At 45.2% G+C, this 21,181-nt stretch overlaps 1 protein-coding gene across 1 annotated transcript; it reads left to right on the forward strand.

Moving 5' to 3' along the window:
* Positions 1–1,718: 1,718 nt before the first annotated feature.
* On the forward strand, positions 1,719–20,967 carry C8A (complement C8 alpha chain). The gene is made up of 11 exons (XM_069023506.1): positions 1,719–1,943; positions 3,922–4,018; positions 4,959–5,103; positions 6,224–6,368; positions 7,943–8,132; positions 9,388–9,588; positions 10,892–11,132; positions 15,414–15,542; positions 16,165–16,322; positions 18,359–18,581; positions 20,471–20,967. Exons 1-11 carry the CDS (start codon positions 1,831–1,833, stop codon positions 20,620–20,622), a joined length of 1,794 nt encoding a protein of 597 aa, XP_068879607.1. The 5' UTR covers positions 1,719–1,830; the 3' UTR covers positions 20,623–20,967.
* Positions 20,968–21,181: the final 214 nt, after the last annotated feature.

Genomic DNA, 21,181 nt, shown 5'->3' on the forward strand with positions numbered 1-21,181 from the left:
GCTTAGAATGCTGAGGAGGCACTTGGCTGTTCAAAGCAGCCATTTGTATCACAGGACAGGCCAGGTTGGGATGGAAGGCAGTGGGGTGCATCCCTACCAGACCTTTATAAGCACAGCTAGAACCTTTTTATGTCGTTCTGTCTTAACAGCCACCTGCAGAGAGGCTGTGATGCGTAATGGGGAGGTGATGAGGGGGATCGCCTCAGGCCGGTCACATTTCCCTACTTTTTCTCCCAGGCAAAAGCAATTTAGGTTTAATAGTATATTAAAAAAATATTAAACCCCTTATTGGAGTTCTTCCTGCACAGGCAAAGAGAGGAGAAGGGCTTTCTGAGCCCATCTGCAGTGCATTAGCAGGTAAAGGATTGCATTAACGTACTCCCGAAGGTCACAGAAGGGCACTTCTCATTTCATTTCAATACTGAGTTTACCCCCGTGCTACACTTCCCAGTGTTTAGCAAAGACAAGCCCCAGGGTCACTCTGAATTTTAATTACATGAAAATAACCTGCTAAGAGGTCCTTTCATTTTGGTAATTTACAATACCAGCTATTGAAAAGAGCTTTGCAATTGATTTGGGAAATACACGAAATGACGCTTCCAGCCCAGCCTTTTGTGGACACAGGACAATTCACTGTCTGCTTAACAGCTCTAATAGCCAAAGACCAGACTTTCCTACAATAATTACACTTTCTCTTTAATTTATTGAGGTTCAAACTTCCAGTTGTCTGCTGGGAACACTTCATTTATGCATGAAGCATCTCAGCCCACTTATGCAGAAGAAAAAGCGGGGAGAAACAGGCACTTGTTGGAACACACAAGTCTCCATAGATCTCTTACTCTTTTTTTTTAACTGATACCTAATGAAGGTACAGTTTCCTTGTGCTTTTTTGTGCCTGCCCAGGGCCCTTAGGGGCATTTTGGAGGCTGTGAAAGCTTGAGGAAATAGCTATGAGGCAACTTGGGCTGTGGCCAAGTACCCTTCCCATGGCCATTTTTATTTTCTTCTAACACAACAGAACTAAATATTGTCATCTTGTGGCTATCATTTAAAAATAAATAACCTGTGGTGTTCTTGATTGCTGTGGTATTGCTTTCCTACACTTGTGCACATCCACTAAGATGCCACCCAGCTAAAAGCATTAGAGCCACCACAAGCAGGTTGGGTTTGCACGGGGTATGGCTACAACAATTTCAGATGTAGGGGACATCCTTCTCCCCCCAAATCACTTTCGAGAACAAGGAATTCGATTTTCACGTTGCAGTGGCTGTGTAGGGCCATCCAAAAGCCAGGTGATAACTCACATCAGCTTTAGAGGTGGGAAACTGCCTCATGGGGCTGGCAAGGGGAGGAAGCTGAACTGACATTTCCTTCACGTATCTGGAAGGTACATGTTCCTCATAACACAATTTTGTGTTAATCTTCAATTTGCTGTACTGGGAAGCTTTTCCCTGGTCAGCAAGCAGACATATCAAAATTACAGGGAAGTCACTGCGGGAAATAACACGAGTTTCCTCCTCCTTCAAATTAAAAGGAGGGTGCAGGCTGGACAAGAAACACACTGCTGCAATAGGACTTGATTGACTTTAATGTGGAAACAGTTGCACAGTTTAATATATTTCCTTGCCAGAAAACAGGGAATTTGTTTCCAAAAGGGCAAAGGCCTCTGGGATGTGTCCTGATTCTTTGTGATTCGATCTGTGCTGCTGTCAATGATTTACTGCAGCATTTCGGAGCCCGGTGGGCTCTGTGCTCCTTCCAGCAGTCCTGAAAACTTAAAAGCTTTGGTTTGCAGCTGATCTATAGCAAACATTTACATATGGCAAAGCAATGTGGAGGAGCCTGGGTCAGCTCTGTCCCTTGATCCTGTCTATGTGCTCACTGGTTTTATCACCAGGCCAGGCCACGGCGTGCAGGGAGCTTCAGGCACTGCCTTCCCAAAGGTAAGTCTGCTCCCCTTCCCAGATTTCCATACAGGAATTACCAGCACGTCAGTCAGCCCATCACTTTTGTCCCAACTTGAGGCATGTGCACAAAGCTACCAGGGAAAAAAAACAAAAAATTGGCAGTTGTCCAAAGCCCAAGCCAGGCATCATAATTCCTTCTTAAAGGAACTGTTTGCACAATGGTTTTTCTTTTACAGATGACTATTAAGCCTTCTTAAACTTCCTTACCAAAATTACCATGCTGGGTTTGGGCCCTTGAAATGAATTCTCTATACAGGATGATTTATGAGTTAATATTTTTCATATTCTTTTGCATTATAAGTATTTTACATTTGACAACATGAAGCTAACAAGTGCATGTGAGCAACCCAGTTTCAGTCCAAGCCAGATCCTCATACCTCAGTTTTTTTCCATGAACAGTATTATTAACCTATCCGAGTGTCACTTGGGCTTTGAAGGAAAGGAATAAACAAGTTACATTTTTTCTAAAGCTACAGTGTCATGATAGGGAAATGGGTAGATTTTTTTTTTCCACAGCTATTAATTTCAGGCTTGTTGTAAAGGCAAATATGATTTAGAAGGATCAAAAAAAGGTATCAGTGATAATTGGAACATGGAGACAAGGAGAAGGCAGAAAGGGAAAAAAAACTGTGGCAGTGATACACTTAATTATGAAGGCTTATTCTGATAATCCCTTTTGAAAATGAACAAAGACGAGATTTTTGATGTTTGATGAACTTATCAAACAAGGCAGAATAATGAAGAGGTAAATGTAAAATCCAATCGAAGGTGAGCCAATTAAGTACTTTGCGAAGTGCTGAAGGAGGCAGCCCACAAATCCTCCTGTCAGAGCAAAAAGGCATCAATACCTGTGTGTCCTCCAGCTCTGGGCTCCTCTGCAGGCTCCTGGGTTTCCATCTCACACGTGGATCTGCACCCACAGGCTCCCTTACTGAGATGCTGTGGCTTTCCTTTAGTAAATCTCTCTTCCCCAGCCTCTGATGAATCCCCCATGAGCTCCGTACCTCCGCTAATTATCAATATTTCTCTTTGGACTGCAGTCTTGTAAGTAAAACAGACTGCTCATTAGTTAATCACCAAAATAATAATAAAAATAATAATGTTCTGACTCCGAACAAACCCTCAAAATGCCTTGAAGGCTGTGGCAAATGCAGGGTTGTATTTGCATGCCACAGATTGCTCCTCAAGACAAAGAAATGGCTCATACAAATGGTTTAGGAGTAGGGACAGAACTAGAGATTGTAATGACTGGGCTGGGAGACAGGAGAAGTATTTTCCATTTTCTCCTTTTATAATATCCCTTTAATTATTTTCTTCCTCTCAGAGTTTATGTATTTTGCTTCAGAAGTACTCAACCAACAAATTCTTAGTCAGCATCCTTTGTACCTCACTCTCCCAGCACTGTTGGTGTAGCCATTCCCAGAATTCCACAAAGCCCACAGAAACCAGGATCTCCTTTCATACTTGCCAGGAAAAATCCCAATCATGAGCTCACATTGGTGTAAAGAAAGTGATGTCAAAACAGGCTCAGTAGTGATAAGCATCCCTGCTCCTGGAGATTGTGATGTGCTTCTGAAAAGAAAGGCAAAAAATTAGCTTTTCTTTAAAACCTGTCTCTACACAACATTCCTTCTCTTTACTCAGGATGTTTGGTGTTATGTATATATTTTGTATACATATTTTTAATTGCAATCTACCTATTGGAATGGGTGAGGATCTCTTGGCAGAGCATGAAACCCAAGACAAAATCCCCAGGTACTGCACCTGCGGCAGCAGATCAATTCTGATGGTGAATACTTGGATGGGGCACCTTGGGATGCTTCCCATTTCCTACAAAACAGCTTCCTGGTGGAAAAACACACACACACACACATAATTTTCCCTCTTCCAGCCTCCATCCCCTCTCAAAACACTGCTTCAAAGACCTTAGACCACTCTCTCTTCCCCTCCCTAGAAGAAGCAGCAGAGATGTTAATTCTCCAGCTCCTGTCGACTGTCAGCTGAGCCAGTGGTCAGGATGGACTGATTGCTTCCCTTGCCAAGAGAAAAAAGTAAGGATCCACTGTAATGTATTCATTTATCTTCAGATGTGTCTGTGATGAGGATGTACACACATTAATTATATATATTATACATATTCATCATTCTGAAGCATCCAGTAAACTCATCCAAATATGATGGAAATGCTCCTCTGCTAGAGAGGCTCTTACTTACCCTGGTGTAAACTGGGGAATAAATTCATTCGAGGCAGCTGAACAGGAAAAGCAAAATCAAGCCAAATGGTGGAAGAATCAGGCCAGAATATTTGCCCAAGACTTTCTTCCTTTTCTATCTCAGATTTAATTAAGTATCCCCTGATTCTTAATGCAAATAGTCCAGTGAGAAGAGATTAGGAGCAGCCTTCATGCATCAGCTCCTGTTCTCATATTTTTATATCATTTCACATATGTCTTCATAGCTCGAGAATTTATTTTCAAATACCTGACATAATTCTGCTTTCTACTGAGTTTATGTTATCCCTGCATTTTTTGTTCCTGTGCTTATAGGCAGTATATTATCAGTAAATAATATGGCTCTATGGCTCTTCTCCCTTTCCCTACTTTCTTTTCCCTTCCTAGTTTAAAGAGCAGCAATTCTCATTAATAATCCATCAGAAATGTTGCAGGATCAGTGTTGTAATTAGTGTCTGTGTCCATTGCAGGACAAAGCATATGCAGCTGGAAAAATGCCATATTTTTCCAAGGTATAAAGCAGAGATATTTTTTAAACTGCCATTCCATTAAACTCCCCTCTATGTTCATGTGTATGAACTCCAGCCAACCTGAGCTCCAAACTCTCTGCTGACTCTCCTCCATTTATCGTGCACAAAGTCTTTAAGCAACACACACACAAAAAACCCCAAGAATATAGATAAAAATGATAGTTTTGATTGCTTTATGGCTTGGGGAGGTGATGCCTCTGGGGGATACAAGTGGCTGTGTCTCTGTGCAGCACCGGTACCGGCGGCTGGTGCAGGCAGCAGAGTTTGGAGGGCGACGCTGCGCAGGGCACCTCTGGGATGAGCAAGCCTGTCGAGCTGAGACAACGTGCACAGGGCCACCACGGTGTGGGCAGGACTTCCAGTGCGAGGAAACAGGTGAGTGAACCCAGCACAAACCCCTGCCAGAGAGGTTTTGGTCCTGGGGGTATCAGTCCCCTGCCCTGGGCAGTAGGAGGGTGAACCAGTACAAGAGAAAGCAGGAAAGTTCCCCTCTTTAGTGTTTTTCCCCCCTTTAGTGTTTTCCCCCCCAGTTATACAGAAATCCATCCATGTCGCACTCGGATTTGGGTAGAAAAGGAAGCTGTGTGACATGGAAAATGTGAATTTTTCAGTGGAACAAAGAGAGAAGGAATATTCTGCTCCAACTACCGTGCTGCGCGCTCACGCACCCCTCCGCGGGCACAACGCTCCCGCAACGCGTCGCTTTCTCCCCTGCTAGAGACAGAGTTCAATCATCAATCCAACCAGCAATCTGTTGGGGTGATTTAGTTATTTTTAGCCATCTCCAGCTCTGAGGATTAGGATATAAAACGGCTGTTCTCTGAAACTTTGACTAGCCTTGACAGATTTTTGTTCCTATACAAATGTCTCCAACTTCCATCCTGAGCGTTTAACGAAAATTCTGTTGAAATTTGGAACCAAAGGTCGGCTCTGTGACCAGCTCACCAGCTGGAGCAGGTTATCATCATTCCACTGGGGTAAATTAAGCAGTGCCAGCTCCATCCTCAAGGCTTTCTCCACACTCCCAGAAGCAAAAGCCCTTTCACGTTGCCTCTCCTGCAAATATCCATTCTTGCACTCTAATTATTGCAATAAACTCCCCAAATGCTTCCTGCAATGGGAAGAGGAAAAATTGCACTTTAATAAGATGGAGTTGACTTCCTTAAGCCAAGTGGAGAAGCTATTCCTATAGCAGCTTTCCAAGACCATAATTTTAGAAAATTAAGTCAGAACAGCGAGGTGACCTCACCTTGATTCCCACCTGGAGGAAGCCCATGGGAGTGGCCAGCTTGGACTCCGTGCTGTGTTTAGGTCACAAAGACCTTCCCCCAGGAGCTTGGAAAAGCAAATTCCCGGTGGAATAGCTCTGTGTTTAACACCCAGCATGATTCCTTGTGGCCCTGAGATGTGGGTGAAAAGCAGCACAATCAGTGCAAGCTGCCAGCCAGGATTTCTGGAGGGCGGATAAGCCACCGCCTGCATCTGTGCACTTTAGGGCGCTGCATCAAACGACATCTTGTGTGCAACGGGGACAGAGACTGCAGAGATGGGTCTGATGAGGATAACTGTGAGGATGAAGATATTGAAAGCCCTTGTGAACATCTGTTCCCAATCCCAGGGGCGGAAAAAGCAGTCCAAGGGTGAGTAATTAATCAATAGCTGCTCCTCTCGCAATCAAACCAGGATTATGTTTCTTATATTGCTCTTCCTTAGTAATAACTGTGATCCATGAATTGATAGGGGGCTGTACAGAACCCAAAGGGGAGGTGCTGTCCCATGTGACCATGGGTAGCAACAAGGGTTCATTCCAGCTTTTATTTCAAATTCTGTCTCAGATCTGTTACCTGACCTTGGCCTCTCCCAGCCACACTGTACCTGCGATGCCCTCTTCATACTCCTGTAAAAATATATCCCAGTTACCTCACAGCTTTCTTCAGTTGTTAAAACTAGTAGACTAAAGCAAACAGCAGACTTTGGAGATGCAGCACCCTGCTGGCATTCATCCTTAAGGAGATTTACCTCCAGGATTTAGGACTTCAGAGCACAGATTCAAGGCAGAGAGCCTGAGCTCCACACGAGTATATGTAAATACTCCTATTCACAAAAAGTGTTCCCCTGTTCAGTTTCAAATTTTGATCAGGTAATGCAGGCAAAAGAGAAATCCAGAAGAACTTGAAAGGCAAATAGTGCACTGTGACATTCTTGTTGTAAATCTTGTGTTTTAACCAAGCTACTGCTTCACTTGGAGAACATGGCCCTGCCTGTGACAGGGGGTGGAACAAGATGATCTTTAAGGTCCCTCCCAGCCCAAACCATTCTATTATTTTATGAACATGGGCTACAGGATGAGAATGGAGCCAGCTGTTGGATAACTTTCCCATCAGCTCGATGGGACACTCTCTGGAGTCCATGAGATAAATGTCTCTCTGGCCCAGGGCCTGCGATGGTCCCTCCAAAGTTTTACAAGGCATGCATTAATTTTCACTGAGAACCCTGCTTAATTCTTCTCTCTGAGGTGTTTCTCCTGCAGAACACACAAAAGCAATGGCATTTGCTATCTTAATCCTAAAGATGGTTCCCTGTTGAGTAGAGCAGTGCTGCTGCCTAGTTTGAATAATGCTTTCACTTTGGGCCACGGAATTACATGGAATACTAAGTAATAGGAGGGATTTCAGAGGGCAGCAGCTGTGAGGGCTGGAGAGCAGGAAGAAGGAGGAATAAGGAAATAATAAGTGACAGACTTGGCAAAGCACAGGCTTCATGTCTAGGGAGGGTGTTAACTACCCTGAGAAACGGGACCATTATTAAAAAGAAAGAGATGAAATTAAGAGAGAAAATAATTGCAGAGAATGCCAGGAAGCACTTTGTGACAATGAGATGCATTAGGTTCAAGAGGAACCTGGAGGAATTCCAGGACTTTGGGACTTTCATAGCTGTGCTTGCAGGGAGGGGCTGGGCAACTTCACTGATTTCTTCCATTTCTCACATCTGAGTCCAAACTAATGTCTTGGAAATAAAATGGGTGTTTGTCTCCTGGTATCTTTGGGAAGGAGATAACAACAAGATAACAAAGCCCACCCAACTCTAAGTTCTATTCCAGATCCTCAGGAGGCCTGAGGATAGATAACCTGTAGTGTCAGCAGAACCTGTGACAGAGACTGAGGAAACAAACCCGGAGCTATGGATAACTTCCTGAACGCTACTTCTTTCCAAGATACAACATCCTAACACAGGAGGGGAGGCAGAACATATATGACCCTGGATTTTTTGGAGGGCTCTGTGAGTACGTGTACAACGGGGAGTGGCGGGAGCTGCAGTACGACGTCGCCTGCGAGCGCCTGTACTACGGAGACGACGAGAAGTATTTCCGCAAGCCTTACAACTTCCACATATACCAGTTCCTGGTGAGTGCTTCAGGAGGCCAAACTTAGCAGCAGTTTCCCAGCAGAAATCCAAACTTCCCACAAAGAGGTTAGGTACATTCCATCATTCTCTGTAGGTTGTCTTTAAGGTACCTCAAGGGGCACTTGATGGTGTAAATGCTGGTTTGCGGCACGTCAAGGAATTAACGTGCTTTATCACCCAGGCGTCCCCACTGCTTCCTCTGGCCCAGTCAGAGCCAAGGGAAAGGTGTTTTCTCTAAATTCTGCTATTAGTGAGCTGTAGAGCTTGCACCAGCCTCTTGCCTCTCTAGGGATAGAGTTGGCCATGTGTAAAATGGTACCGATGCTGCTGGTTCAGTCTTTGAAAGCATTTTATGTCTATGGCGTGGCTACAAGGGGCATAAATCCCAATTCTGAGTGAGACAGGGATCCTGAAACCCATCACCATGGATCACAACACCTATAGTCCACGAGGTCACACATGGTGTTGGACACTGATCCAAGCAGACCAAGGATTCAGCTTGGGTTTCCCATGTCCTAAGTGGGTGTGGCCACACTGTTGAACATTCATCGTGTTTTGTGACGTGAATGAATGAACGAAAACACATTAACCCTGGGAAATATTACTCAGTACAAGTAGCTTTCGTGTCCTCCCAGAAGGCAGAGTCCCTTAGTCCCCAGTTTGAACAGTGGGGCTGGCTTTTTACGGAGCTGGCAAATAGCACAGCCCAGATTCAGCAGAGCTGCTCAATTCCATGTGCCAGCAAAGCAGAGCTGTCAAGGAAAAGGTCACTTCTCTAAAACACAGGCAAAACAATGTTTGTTTTCTAGCCTTGCCATTGTAAATAGATGTTGAATTTTATTTTTTTTTCTAAATAAATTCATCCAGAAGCAGGCTGGAGAGGAAAAAAAATCAGTCCAAATCATTAGGATTTGGCAGAGCTGTAAGGAACTGGAAGAAGGGTTTTATAATGGGAAGTGTCAGGCTGTCTTAGTAGGTACCATTACCAGCTCTGGCTTTGAGTGGCTAAACACAAACTTCTTCCCTGCTTGGAGATGGATGATGCAAAATGCTTGGCTTTATCCACATTTTTCACATACTTCCAAATGAAACGGCAAGGGACTTAATTCCTTATTCCACAATCACTGAAGTCAGTGCTGGTGCTGTCAGGAGCATCACGGGCTTCAACAGAGGTACTATCAGCTCCTTCAAGAAGTAGTGATTGAAAAGGAAGGGAAGCACCTGAAAAATTAATGTCTGCTCCTTTCATTTTAGGCTCATGCTGATTCTGGATTCACTTTTGAGTTTTATGACGATTCAAAGGACCTGCTTGACGCCCTTAAAAGCGATAAATCCAAAACAACGGGCTTCACCATTGGAATTGGGCCTGGCAGCGTAGATGTCATGTTAAACCTGGGCCTGACTTTATCAGGTGGCAAAGGATCCCTGAAGAATTTCACACAATACAATGCAAAGGTAAAAAAAAACCCCAACCAAATCAGTGATGCATCTGCTCCAGTCGTATCATCTGTGCATCGCATGGTCTGGCTGTAACTTATGTCAGTTTATTCTCTCAACTGCATTTTTTAACACAGGGTAATTGTACCTTAATTTGTTCATGTAATTGCAAATGTATGATCGTTAGTAATCCTGTTTGCTGCTCCTGGTATGTTCTAGCAAACAGGGAGTGGGAATAAAATTGAATTACGCAGTGCCACGGCACATGTCATCTCACCCCATCCTGTTTCATGGCTACATTAAGCACATAAATAAAAAAATGCTTAAAAGTGACGATGAGGGAGGAGGGAATATCAAGATGCTGATCAAAACAATTATCCTCCGGGAATGATCTCTGGTAGCAAATATATCTTGCTCAAATTAATACGAGCTGCCTTGTGATGGGGAAATAGGCTGCTTTTTACAGGAGGTTAAAATACCACGCTGAAAAAATAGCACCTGGTAATAGGGTGTACTTCTCACACAGGGTTTACATCATGGACTGGCTGTGATGACCTCTTTCCAATCTAATAACATGAGTGCTGGTATTTCCCACATTTACTGTGCCCCATCTCCACTTCTCTCGTGGCTGCTGACAGAAAACAATAAAGAAGAATTACTTTGATGGTGTTCCAAGTTAAAATGCCCTTAAAAGCTGTTTGAAATGAGCACCATTATAGTATTTACTGTGCCCTTGTCCAGACTCACATGATGTTTGCAGCTAAATGATGATCAGTTATTGGAGGAATCATTTAAAGGGCTGCTCATGTTGCAGTGGAGATTGTCCAAAGCAATGGCAAATATAGAGGTGGAGACTTGGAGCTGCTGTATATCCAGGAAATTCTCCCTCCATCAGCATCTTCCTGGCCAGGGAATCTCCACTCTGCTGGGCTGAGCTTGACCCTTGTGCTTTGTCACTGATTGAGGCTGTGAAAAAAGCAAAAAGGGAATAAACAATATGGAAAGGAAACCAGAAAAAGAAATAGCAGAAATGGAGAATGGAGGGGAATCATGTGGAGCCCAAGTCTGATCGTGTTCACACATCAATTAAAATAACCCCATAGCATCCAACTCCCCAAGGCCCTCCACCTCCCTCCACAGCACGTAAGAGAGAGACTTTAAAAACAGAATTACCATTATTTCATTTAAACTTGGGCTTGTTTTCATGCCTTCAACATATATGGACAGTCAGAGACTCAGGCTTTCCCCTGCAAGCCTAAAGACTAGAAATTCATTTGTTTAAATTAACATTGACTGCAGCTCCTCTTTCCTTTACCTGCAGGATGTTGGATTCATTAGAGCTGTGACCAAGGTGCAGACAGCCCGCTTCAAGATGAGAAGGGACAACATTGTTTTGGATGAAGATGTGCTGCTCTCACTGCAGGACCTCCCAGACACCTACAACTATGGCATGTATGCCAAATTCATCAACGACTACGGCACCCACTTCATGACATCTGGCACCATGGGGGGTGTCTTTGAGTACATCCTTGTCATCAATAAGGAGGAAATGCAAAGAAAAGGTCAGAAAATCAAATATATGTCATATATCAAAGTATATCCTTCTGCTTTAAACCAGGTATTTCCAACCTGGTGACATTACTAGCCACATGGCCTGGGATTAGCTTGAGTGTCCCAAAATGTGCTTCCTGCGGTAGTTTAGGAAGGAACCTGAGCATTATTTTCTCCATTTTTTCAGTGTCACTTGCTAGTCTTGCCCCATTTCTTGTCATCTTCGTTCACCATGAATGCTGCAAAGCCATCCAGAGCACAGCAAATCAGCCCAGTCACATTTTAGCCTGCTGGGAGCGAGGGCCACAATTCTCTGTAAATGGAAATATCGCACTGCACTCGGCCATACCTCTGCCACTTTACCCTGCTTAGTGCCACATCTGAAGACTAACAGACCCCTGTTAGCTCCAGTTTTCAACAAATTGGAGTGTATGAGGCAGGAGAGCCCTACCTCTAAATCTCAGTTAGATAAAATACCCACTGCAGACGCCGAGAGCGTGAGAGTTGCCATTGCTGGCGAGTCAAAACGTAACATTTTTCCTAACCAAAAACATGGGATGCAGAAAAATGATATGGGATTTTCGCTCACTAACCAGGTTGTCAACTTCTGTAAAGGTGTCAACAATGCAATAGATCCCACTTCCCCTAAGGGCCATCACTCTGCTGTGCTGAGGGCACCACTGCCTTGGTAACTCCAGGCCAGACACTGACGCAGAAGGAAATTGTGATTTTGGACAACAGGTGCAAATTGCTATAACTTCAGTAATTTCAATAATTTTCATGGTTCTGACCCAGATTCTGTCTCTAGTCTGAAATGGTTTGGCCCCTGTGCACTCCATATTTCACATTAGCCATGCCAGTTTTTCCTCAAGAAATAACTGATTGAGAGAATTTTCATCAAGTTCCTGAACCTCTAATGTTTGGAAACATGATGGGCTCTTCAAATCACTTCTTCTTTGAAGGGTGAGTGATACAGAAGTGAATAAGGTCTTGGCAAGCAAGTCTTTGGGAAGCAGACTGCCAATTTCAGAGGAAGAATTAATCAAGAGCATGTGGAGGGAGGCTATTATTTTGCTTTATCTTGTGCTTGCTGTGTATGTAAGGAGATTTACTGCTATGAGATGCCTTATCTTAGGAAAGAAGGACGCTGAAGTCCAGCAAAAGACAAAAATGTACCCCAGTAGGGATGTAATTTTCATTCTAATGCAGCACCATTCTGTAATTTTCATCTAATTCAGGCTCTGCCAGGAAGTCCACCCTTACCAAGCCAGCAGTGCCGTGTGTCCCACAGCGCTGACCCAGAAGGACCCACCTGCAGTGTGTGATATGCCACTGTCTGAAAGCATTTAGTAAAAAAACCCTGATTTCTCTAATGTTGATCACAGCCATGCTTGGAGGCTGTGTTTGCAAGAGGATTATCCTTCTTGCCTGAGGAATGGTTAGGATCAGGATGTAAGTGCTCAAGTCTTAAAATTAGAGCTTCCTAAGATGAGTGAAGCTCTGAAGATGCATCACTGAGTCCCCACAGGGCTGAGCGTGGCACTGCTTTAGATCAACCACTGCATCCTGAGGGCCCATCCAGCCCACGAGGCTGTTTGCTAAATGCTCTGGAACAGAGAATATTCATTTTTTCATAGACCAGTGACTAAAGCACAAACTCGGGAAAAATATCCCTTGGCTGAGTCCTTCCTAAATGAGACACAGCTTAGGTGGTCACTGAGCATCTGGGTCAGCATAGAGCTGGACTTTGAGCATTTAGGAAACCTGAATTTTGAAAATGAAATCACCTTCTCTGTTTAGATATCCACAACTCGCTGCAGAGCTTAGGGCTGCAGTTTTGCTGCCAGACCCATTCCCAGCTTTCAGGCTGCGAGGGCTTATATGGATGTGGTCATGAGTGAAATAAATACATATGTCAGAACGAGGTCCCTCGTTGCTCTGCCATCAATATTTTTCATTACTTGTTTTTAAAATAGATTGTTATGGTTCTATTATTTAGCAGAAAACAGTATAATGTGTTCACACATTACAAGAACATTTATGGGAGGAACATTATGCGCGGAGTAAATTAGAAAAAGTCTTCATATATTCTGATTAATTCAAAATGCAGCAGTAAATCTTATCACTCGAGCACATTTAACTATCGCAAATTATATCATATTAAAAAAAAACAAACCTATCAGGGCTCCCCCCCTCAAGTGCCAATATTTACCGTGGCCACCCTTTTGCAGTGATAACCACTTTTCATTTATCAAGACCCGATCCTGCTGCGACCAATAGCGAATGGTATCGACAGCCCCTCACTGAACATAATTACTCAACGGGAACCATGGCAAATCAATTAATCAGGGTGTTCCTCAAGTTTAATTTTATGGCACTCCAGCACCAAGATAAGCAATCACTCATGTTGCTTTGGGTGAATGAACTTTACCCACTGTGTTTACAACTGTTGAACAGTTTAGTACAAGTAATTGAGTGCTGCACATTTAATCTTTCTCAAGGGCCCAGTTTTGCAGTGGGATACAGTTCCCACTCAAGTCTGGAGCATGTTTCAGCTCTCACCAGTTTGAAGCCAGGACTTGCAGCCCCTTTCTCAGGATGCTGAGCACTTCCCCAGGCTTTGGATCCACCAGGCCAAGGAGCAGATCTGTGCCCTGGCTGGCTCCAGTGAGCCTCTCCTGCAGGGTGTGCAGAAGGGAACAAGTGTGCAGTTGACACCCCAGAGGGACCTGGACAAGCTCTGGGCCCATGGGAACCTCTTGAGGTCCAACAAGGCCAAGCACAGGCCAAGGGAGGGGATTCTGCCCCTCTGGTGAGGCCCCACGTGCAGTGCTGCACCCAGCTCCAGGGTCCCCAGCACAGGAGAGACGTGAAACTGCTGGAGCAGGTCCTGAGGAGGCCACAAAGCTGATTAGAGGAGTGGAGAGCCTCCCCTATGAGAAAAGGCTGAGGGAATTTAGGTTGTTCAGCCTGGAGAAGAAAAGGCTCCGGAGAGACCTCATTGCAACATTGCAGTACTGATAAGGAAGACAGGTTTCTATCAGGGCCTCTTGTCATAGGACAAGGGGTGATGGTTTTCAACTGAAAGAGGGTCAATGTAGATTAAAGAAGCAATATTTTACAATGAGGCTGGTGAAACACTGGCACAAGTTGCCTGAAGAGGTGGTGGATGCCCCATCCCTGGACACACTCAAGTCCGGGTTGGATGGCACTCTGAGCAAACTCATCTAGTTGAAGATGTCCCTGCCCATGAAGGGGAGGGGGCTGGACCAGATGGAGCTTAAAGGTCCCTTCCAAGCCAAACCATTCCAGGATTCCACAAAACCAGAGCTGTGAGTGTTTGAGCAGTATTTTCAACACAAGCAAGGCAAGGCACTGCTCCCCAGTGCTGAGGTGAGGCCATTCAGCAGACAATGCTCCAGGTCGGGGCTTGGACAGAGGTTCAATCCTCAGACCATTAAACCACAACCCACAAACCCCACTGAGCTCTGTGCCTCCTTTCAATACCATGGTATTGATCACCAGGCTCCTTTGTAAAACACTTTAAGGTCCTCTGACAAAAAGAGCAATATAAAAGTTACCTATTACTTACAATACCTGCATTTACTGAAATCAATGGACTTTTTAACTACCAAAGAAGACGGCCTTATATTTGCAGTACACTGAAATGCTTACATAAAACCAGGCTGTATGAAATATGCACATTGCTTACCTTGGTGAAACCACCTCATTAGTTCCCTTCTCCCCTCTGCAGTTGCTTCATGGGTCTCCAGTTACATATTTTCATGATGTATGTGGTGGTGCTGGCAGCAGCAGGCAGGAAAGCTCTGGCAGCTCTCAGCACACAGACCTTTTCCAAGTTACTACTTAAGGTGCTGCTTAAGCCATTCATAGGTGGGTCAGATCCTGAGTTTAGGAAAATTAGCAAGGATCTATTAATTTCTGCTGCTGTTCGCAGCTTTACCCTAGTTATGGTTAGTCTATAAAAAGAATAAAGGTTTGTTGTTAAATATATAGATCAAACAGGACGTACATGCCTGACGCCTTGTGTTAAGATTTTTACTTTCTTCTAATATTTTCTAAGGAAACAATTTTTACACCTATTATATGATAGGCCCCACATACCCCAATAAAATATTGGGGTTTTCCACTGTCCTCTGCCCAGAATAGCTCTTGACTTCAAAATACAAGCCATGAAAATAACTGAATCTTTTCTTCAATTATATTAAAAAGAAGTAGGAAAACAAACATCATGAGTCACTGAATTTACCTGTCTACTTTCTGTTTTGCAGCCATCAGCACCGAGGAGATAAGTGCCTGTTTTGGCCTGTTCTTCGGCATTGCAGCCAGCAAGGAGAACCTGCATCTGAGTGCAGCTCTGACATACTCTGACTGCAAAAATAAAGGACTTCAGAAAGCTGGTACAGCAGCAGGGCAGGGGTCTGTTGAGGCACCTTGGGTCACTTGTTTTGGTCACTTGGGCATGGAGATTCGAGTAGGGTCACACAAGGTGTGAGGAAGGGAGCTCTGGTGTCATCCCTCAGAAGAGGTAGGACAGGTAGCAGAAACTTTGGGTCCAAGTCTCCAGGAGTACTGATCCCTCTTAAAAGAGCAGGAATTAATGTAGCAATACCATATTAGAAACAGAGGCAGTGGGGTGGATGGGAGGCTGCAGTCCTCAGCAATGACAGACTGGGCATGCACGGCAACTAAAAAAAGTCAAAATTGACTATAAAAAGCACTCAAAGAGGGTAGGAACCACAAAATTTGTACATTTCATAATGAGCTATAGACAGTGTGACCTATTGCCCACGTCCTACACAGAAACCAAGACTGGAGGGGTGCAGGCTCTTTGGGTCTTATCAGCTTAGAGGATTTGGGATGAGGGCTCACCCCACAAGCAGGGAGCACCGGGCTGCCATCGATCCCAGGAGCCAGGTCCCTGAGAGCCCCCTGCACGACTGATCTCACCTCCATTTAGCAGTTTCTGGAGCCTGTGTGGAAACAGCAGCTAAGTAATACGTGTGTAATTCAACTTTCCAGATTCTGAGAGCCACAGTGCAGTTGTGGAAGATATTATTCCCCGGATTAGAGGGGGAGATACCAGTTACAGCGGAGGGCTCCTCAACAGTTGGGATGGCAAAATGTATCGTCACTGGGGAAGGTCATTAAAATATAATCCTGCTGTTATTGATTTCCAGGTAAGGCTTTTCTGCAGTTGAAGAAACTCTGCCGCTCTAAGGAATGAAAGTGTAGTCGAGCAGATCATTTCGTATTTTTATTGTGATCCCATCACAGAACAAGATTAAATGTAATGGGCCACTGATCTGGTAACCTCTTACTCATTTCACAATGGGGAGTACATCTCCCACCGACTGCATCCGCAGGGAGACAGACAAGGAGCTTAATGCTGGATTAGTGCCAGGTTAAGTTTCTGATGTGTTCCCCAACAGCTTCACAATGAACTACAGTTGTATTCATCCCTATTATTCTCCCTGGTGCTGTCCGCCCTCCTGTATAATCTGGGGACTCACAGGGGGCTGGGGAAAGCATTTTGTTTCCCCCCCCACAGCAAAGGCTCTGCATAGAAAGCCCCCCTCCAGAAGTTCTCTGAGCAGGGAGCTCCTGGATACTTTGTCAAGTGGGCCCTGTCTTTCTCCACACTCCACAAAGAGGGTCTGTGGCCATAAAAATCAGCAAGGCTCTACTCTCCCTTTTGTTTCACTGGATACCCCATAAAATGGGAAGATCACTGAAGCACCTTATAGGGCTTCTGAGGGGAGGAGGAGATAGGGGCAAGCAGAGGGGATGGAAAGGGACAGAGAAGAGCAACCCTACAAAAAAATAATCCAGGGTAGAGCTGGCAGAGGCATGAGGGGGTGGCCACAACTCCTCAGCTGTGGTCAGCAGGACCACAAGTACCCCAAGACACCAAGATTGCTGATCTGCTCCAGGAGCAGCTGTGGCATGTGGGGGAAGGACGTCTGTCACGGGAGGGACATGCTGCCATTTCTATCCCTCTTGTCTTCATCTGAAAGCAGAAAGCCCTGACAGAGAGTGGGAGAAGGGAAAATGGATTTGGGAATTATCTGTGTTATTGGCAGGGCAAGAAGGACTGTGCAAGCCTTCCTGGGCAGCACCTCGGTGGCGGAAAGATCTGATAAGACAGAAGTGCTTTCAGTTCCAGCTTCAGGTTATTCACCTTTTTGCACAAGTTCCCATCAATTCTGGGCAAAATTTCTTGCAGTTTTCCAGTAAACCATGCACTGACCTCTCTCTTGGCTGCTCCAGAGCTGAGCAGTCACCTTGCAACTGGAGCGGCCGATAAGCGCTCGTGTCCACTTCAGCAGCTCTTATCTGCAGCCCCCTCAGTTTGTCAAACAGGCTTGTGCAAATTTGCTCTTCCCAAAGCCCAGCTGATGCTGATCTTCCCCATGAATCACTCTCACTGTGCCTTGCACAGTGAGCTGACACCCAGCTCTTCTCTGGAACAAATTCCTGGCCTAGACAGAGAGCGTTTGCACAGCTGCATCGATGGACAAACATAAATAAGTGTCCTCAGACAGTCCCAAGTTTTTAGCTTTAATACTCATTTGAATATTAATATTCAGTTGGGCAAGTTCTAATTACAGCTGCCCATACTGGCCTATTTTTGCTGACTGGTATACAGGAACTGGATTTTGCTGCTGGAAAATATGATGAGCAAGTTACATTCCCAAAGCTGTAGATGACAGTATTATTTCACTACATCAAAGGGCAAAAAATATATAGGAAAAATTCCTCATTCTCAGCATTTACTGGATATTTCACAATCTGGCCACTGCAAGTGATAGGATGGCAATAAATTTTGATGATACCCTCTGTCCAAAGCTCTTACCAAAACATTTTCTTCAAAAAGGCAAAAAGCATGCAAGAATCTCAGGGATTGTGACAGCACTAAGAAATCAGTCAAAAAAACGGGCTTACTGGGGTGTTTTAATTTATCATTCAAATCCATACTAAAACTCCCAAGCATGTCCAGAAAAGCCAATCTCACACAAACCTCCAGGATGAGGAAGGTTTTGGAACGGTGGTTTCTCACTGGGGCAGCAGCAACACATTTGCATGATGTACATGCAGCTGTCGAGGAAGACAAATGAGTTTTTCCCTAGTCCTGAATTCATCCAGCAATGTCACTGCATCCCAGTTGATGCCCAGCTGAAATTGTTTCCATGCTATCCATCTCCATCCCCCGCAGCTGCAGCCCATCCACGAAATCCTCCGCAGGAGCAACCTCGGCCACATGGAAACCAAACGGCAGCACCTGAAACGGGCTCTGGATGAGTTCCTGCTGGAATTCAACCCCTGCCGCTGTGGAACGTGCCAGAACAATGGGGAGCCTGTCCTGGTGGGAGACACCTGCTCCTGCCAGTGCCGCCCTGGCTACAGAGGCCCTGCCTGTGAGCAGACTGAGCGCCGAGGTGAGAGCCCAGGGTGCAGCAGGGGAGGGGCAAAGGCAGCAAAGGGGATGGATTTCCCCCTCCACATGGCTCATCCAACAGCTCCTGGCATCCACACATCAATCCCACCTTCCCTTCTGTATTTTGTTGCTGCGTTATCCTGAGCAGCCCCGCAAGAGACTGAGTTTAGCAGCTGAGGACAAAGGGGAATGGCTTTAAATTGAAAAAGAGCAGGGTTAGATTAGAAATAAAGAAGAAATTCTTTGCTGGGAGGGTGGTGAGGCCCTGGCACGGGTTGCCCCATTCCTTGAAGTGTCCAAGGCCAGGTTTGATGGGGCTTCCTGCTCTAGTGGAAGGTGTCCCTGCCCATGGCAGAGGGGTTGGAATTAGATGTTCCCTTCCAACCCAAGGAATTCTAGGATTCTATGGCTATTACAAACAGAGTAGTGGAAATGAGGGTGTGCTTTATCACTGGACTAAATCCAGGAAATCCTCTGGAGGGCTCATGGCGTCCCATTAAGGATGGCTGCTCCAAGGGGGAGAGCATAAACCTCAACAGACAGAGAGGGGAGGGAAGGGGAAAGGCTCAGGTGAAGCAACTGCTCACACAACGTGCCACCAAAAATGCCGTTTTAGTAAAAAATTGCTACATCACCAGATTTCCCACCCCCTCCTGGGAGGCATTTTGACTAGAGGGAAGTGTCTATTTTGGGGTGAAAAAATATGTTTTTCCGAAGTGACAGGCTTATATTTATGTTTTCTTTGTCACTTTCTATACTATCCTAAAAAGTTAAGTGGGTAGCAAAAAAAGCCGAGGTCAGAACAGGCTCTTTCATTTCCAAAAAAAGTTGCAGTTCTCTCTGGATATTTTTGTCCTGATTCATGATGACAAAAAAAGTCTAAATCTCAGCACATGAAGCTGGCAGAAAAATCCATCTTCAGAGCAGTTCCACCAGGCAGAGCTCCAGGCCTTCAACTGTGGGCTCACCAACAGAAAATCAAAGCTGTGATGAGATAAGGAGTTGGAGCAGAGCTGGGGAGACAGTTTTTGAGGCTGAATGCCAAAGCTTAGCTTCACTGACTGCAAAGTGGGTTTCTTTAAAAAGCTCAGGTTCTTTAAGTTGTCTCCAAATCTCAGGAATTTGCTTGGGAAGCTCAGGACTCGCCACCAAAGCAGCGCACTGAACTGGCCAGCCCTGTGCTCCTTGATTTTACCAACAGTGGGGACAGGCACACTTCTAACTCATGGGCAACTTTAGTTTCAAATTTTCACTTCCAAAACTCATTTAAGACCAAACTAAATTTTCTTTTTTTTTTTTTTTTTTTAAAAGCACAATGTTCCAGCAGATGGAAAACCCAGCTTTCCAGCCAGCACTAAGTAAGAGCACACACATCCATTTGTGCTGTCTGGATTAATAAACTGCCCAAGCCAGGCATGAAGGCCAGATGAGTAAATAAAAAACGACAGTAAATGACAGCCATCAAGCATTCCCATCATTCAGGAGCACTGCTATAATCCATAGTATCGACCGCTCCTGACAACTCAGTCTGTACTGTAATGAAAAAGCTTTGAAATGACCCATCTCCAAAAGGACTTTTCACAACATCCCCACAACATTCGGGGACTTTTGTCCCTCTGCCTTGGTCAGAGGTGAGGAAGTTGCTGCAGAGAGACCCTTTGGGAACGGAAAACCAAGGCACAGGCTTTCAAATGAGCTGAGAAGGAAAAGAAACAACTGTTGGTGTTTGGGGTGATGATGTTTCATCTGCCCTGGCTTCGAAGTGCCTTGATCTAAACAGCCTGGGCACAGCTGGGATAGAGCAGGGAGTCCATATCCAGAGAGGTTTCAACCAGACCTGAAATCCCTTTTTTTTGTCTGTTTTTCCCTTTTTTTTCTGTGTGTCTGCAGGTGGAGAGACGGACGGGCGCTGGAGCTGCTGGTCGGGCTGGTCGCCGTGCCAGGCAGGGACGTCACGGCGCAGCCGGCAGTGCTCCAACCCTGCCCCGCAGCACGGCGGGCAGCCCTGTGCTGGGAGAAACCTCCAGAGCAGAGCCTGCTGAAAGCCCAAGGTGCCTGGAACAGCGTGGTTTGGAACCTGGGCTGGGCCATAAATACTCCAGGCGTGCTATGGAATTACCCCCCGGAGAGATAATTGATTGGTAAAGTGTTTCTATACGTGCTGAATTCACTGTGTAAAACCTGACCAACTGCTCCCGTGGTTTTGCCCCACCAGACGGGATGGGAGCCCCACCAGAAGGGATGGGAGCCCCATCAGTGCCCAACACCACTGCTGCAGCACAGGAGATGGCAGAGAATCCACCCAAAGGAGGTGGTTTTGCTGCGGGGTGACCGCGGGGCTACAGCGTGTCATGAAATAAATTCACTGCGAGTGTTTACATAACTAAGCTTGACTCTCAGGGAGTTTATATGTTTCCCTTTGGGAAACACATGAAAAGCTCACGATCTATGCAGTTGGTATTGACATATGTACCACGAAAACTTTTGTAAGTTGGCACTGTCAGATTTGTAAGTCCAGCATATTGGCCAGGGCTGGATTTGCAGCAAAGCCATATGCTGCTCTGCATGGAGAAGCCTTCAGCCCAAAGATGCTGAAGCATC

This window comes from Aphelocoma coerulescens, chromosome 8 (assembly GCF_041296385.1).
Source record: "Aphelocoma coerulescens isolate FSJ_1873_10779 chromosome 8, UR_Acoe_1.0, whole genome shotgun sequence".
NCBI lineage: Eukaryota > Metazoa > Chordata > Aves > Passeriformes > Corvidae > Aphelocoma > Aphelocoma coerulescens.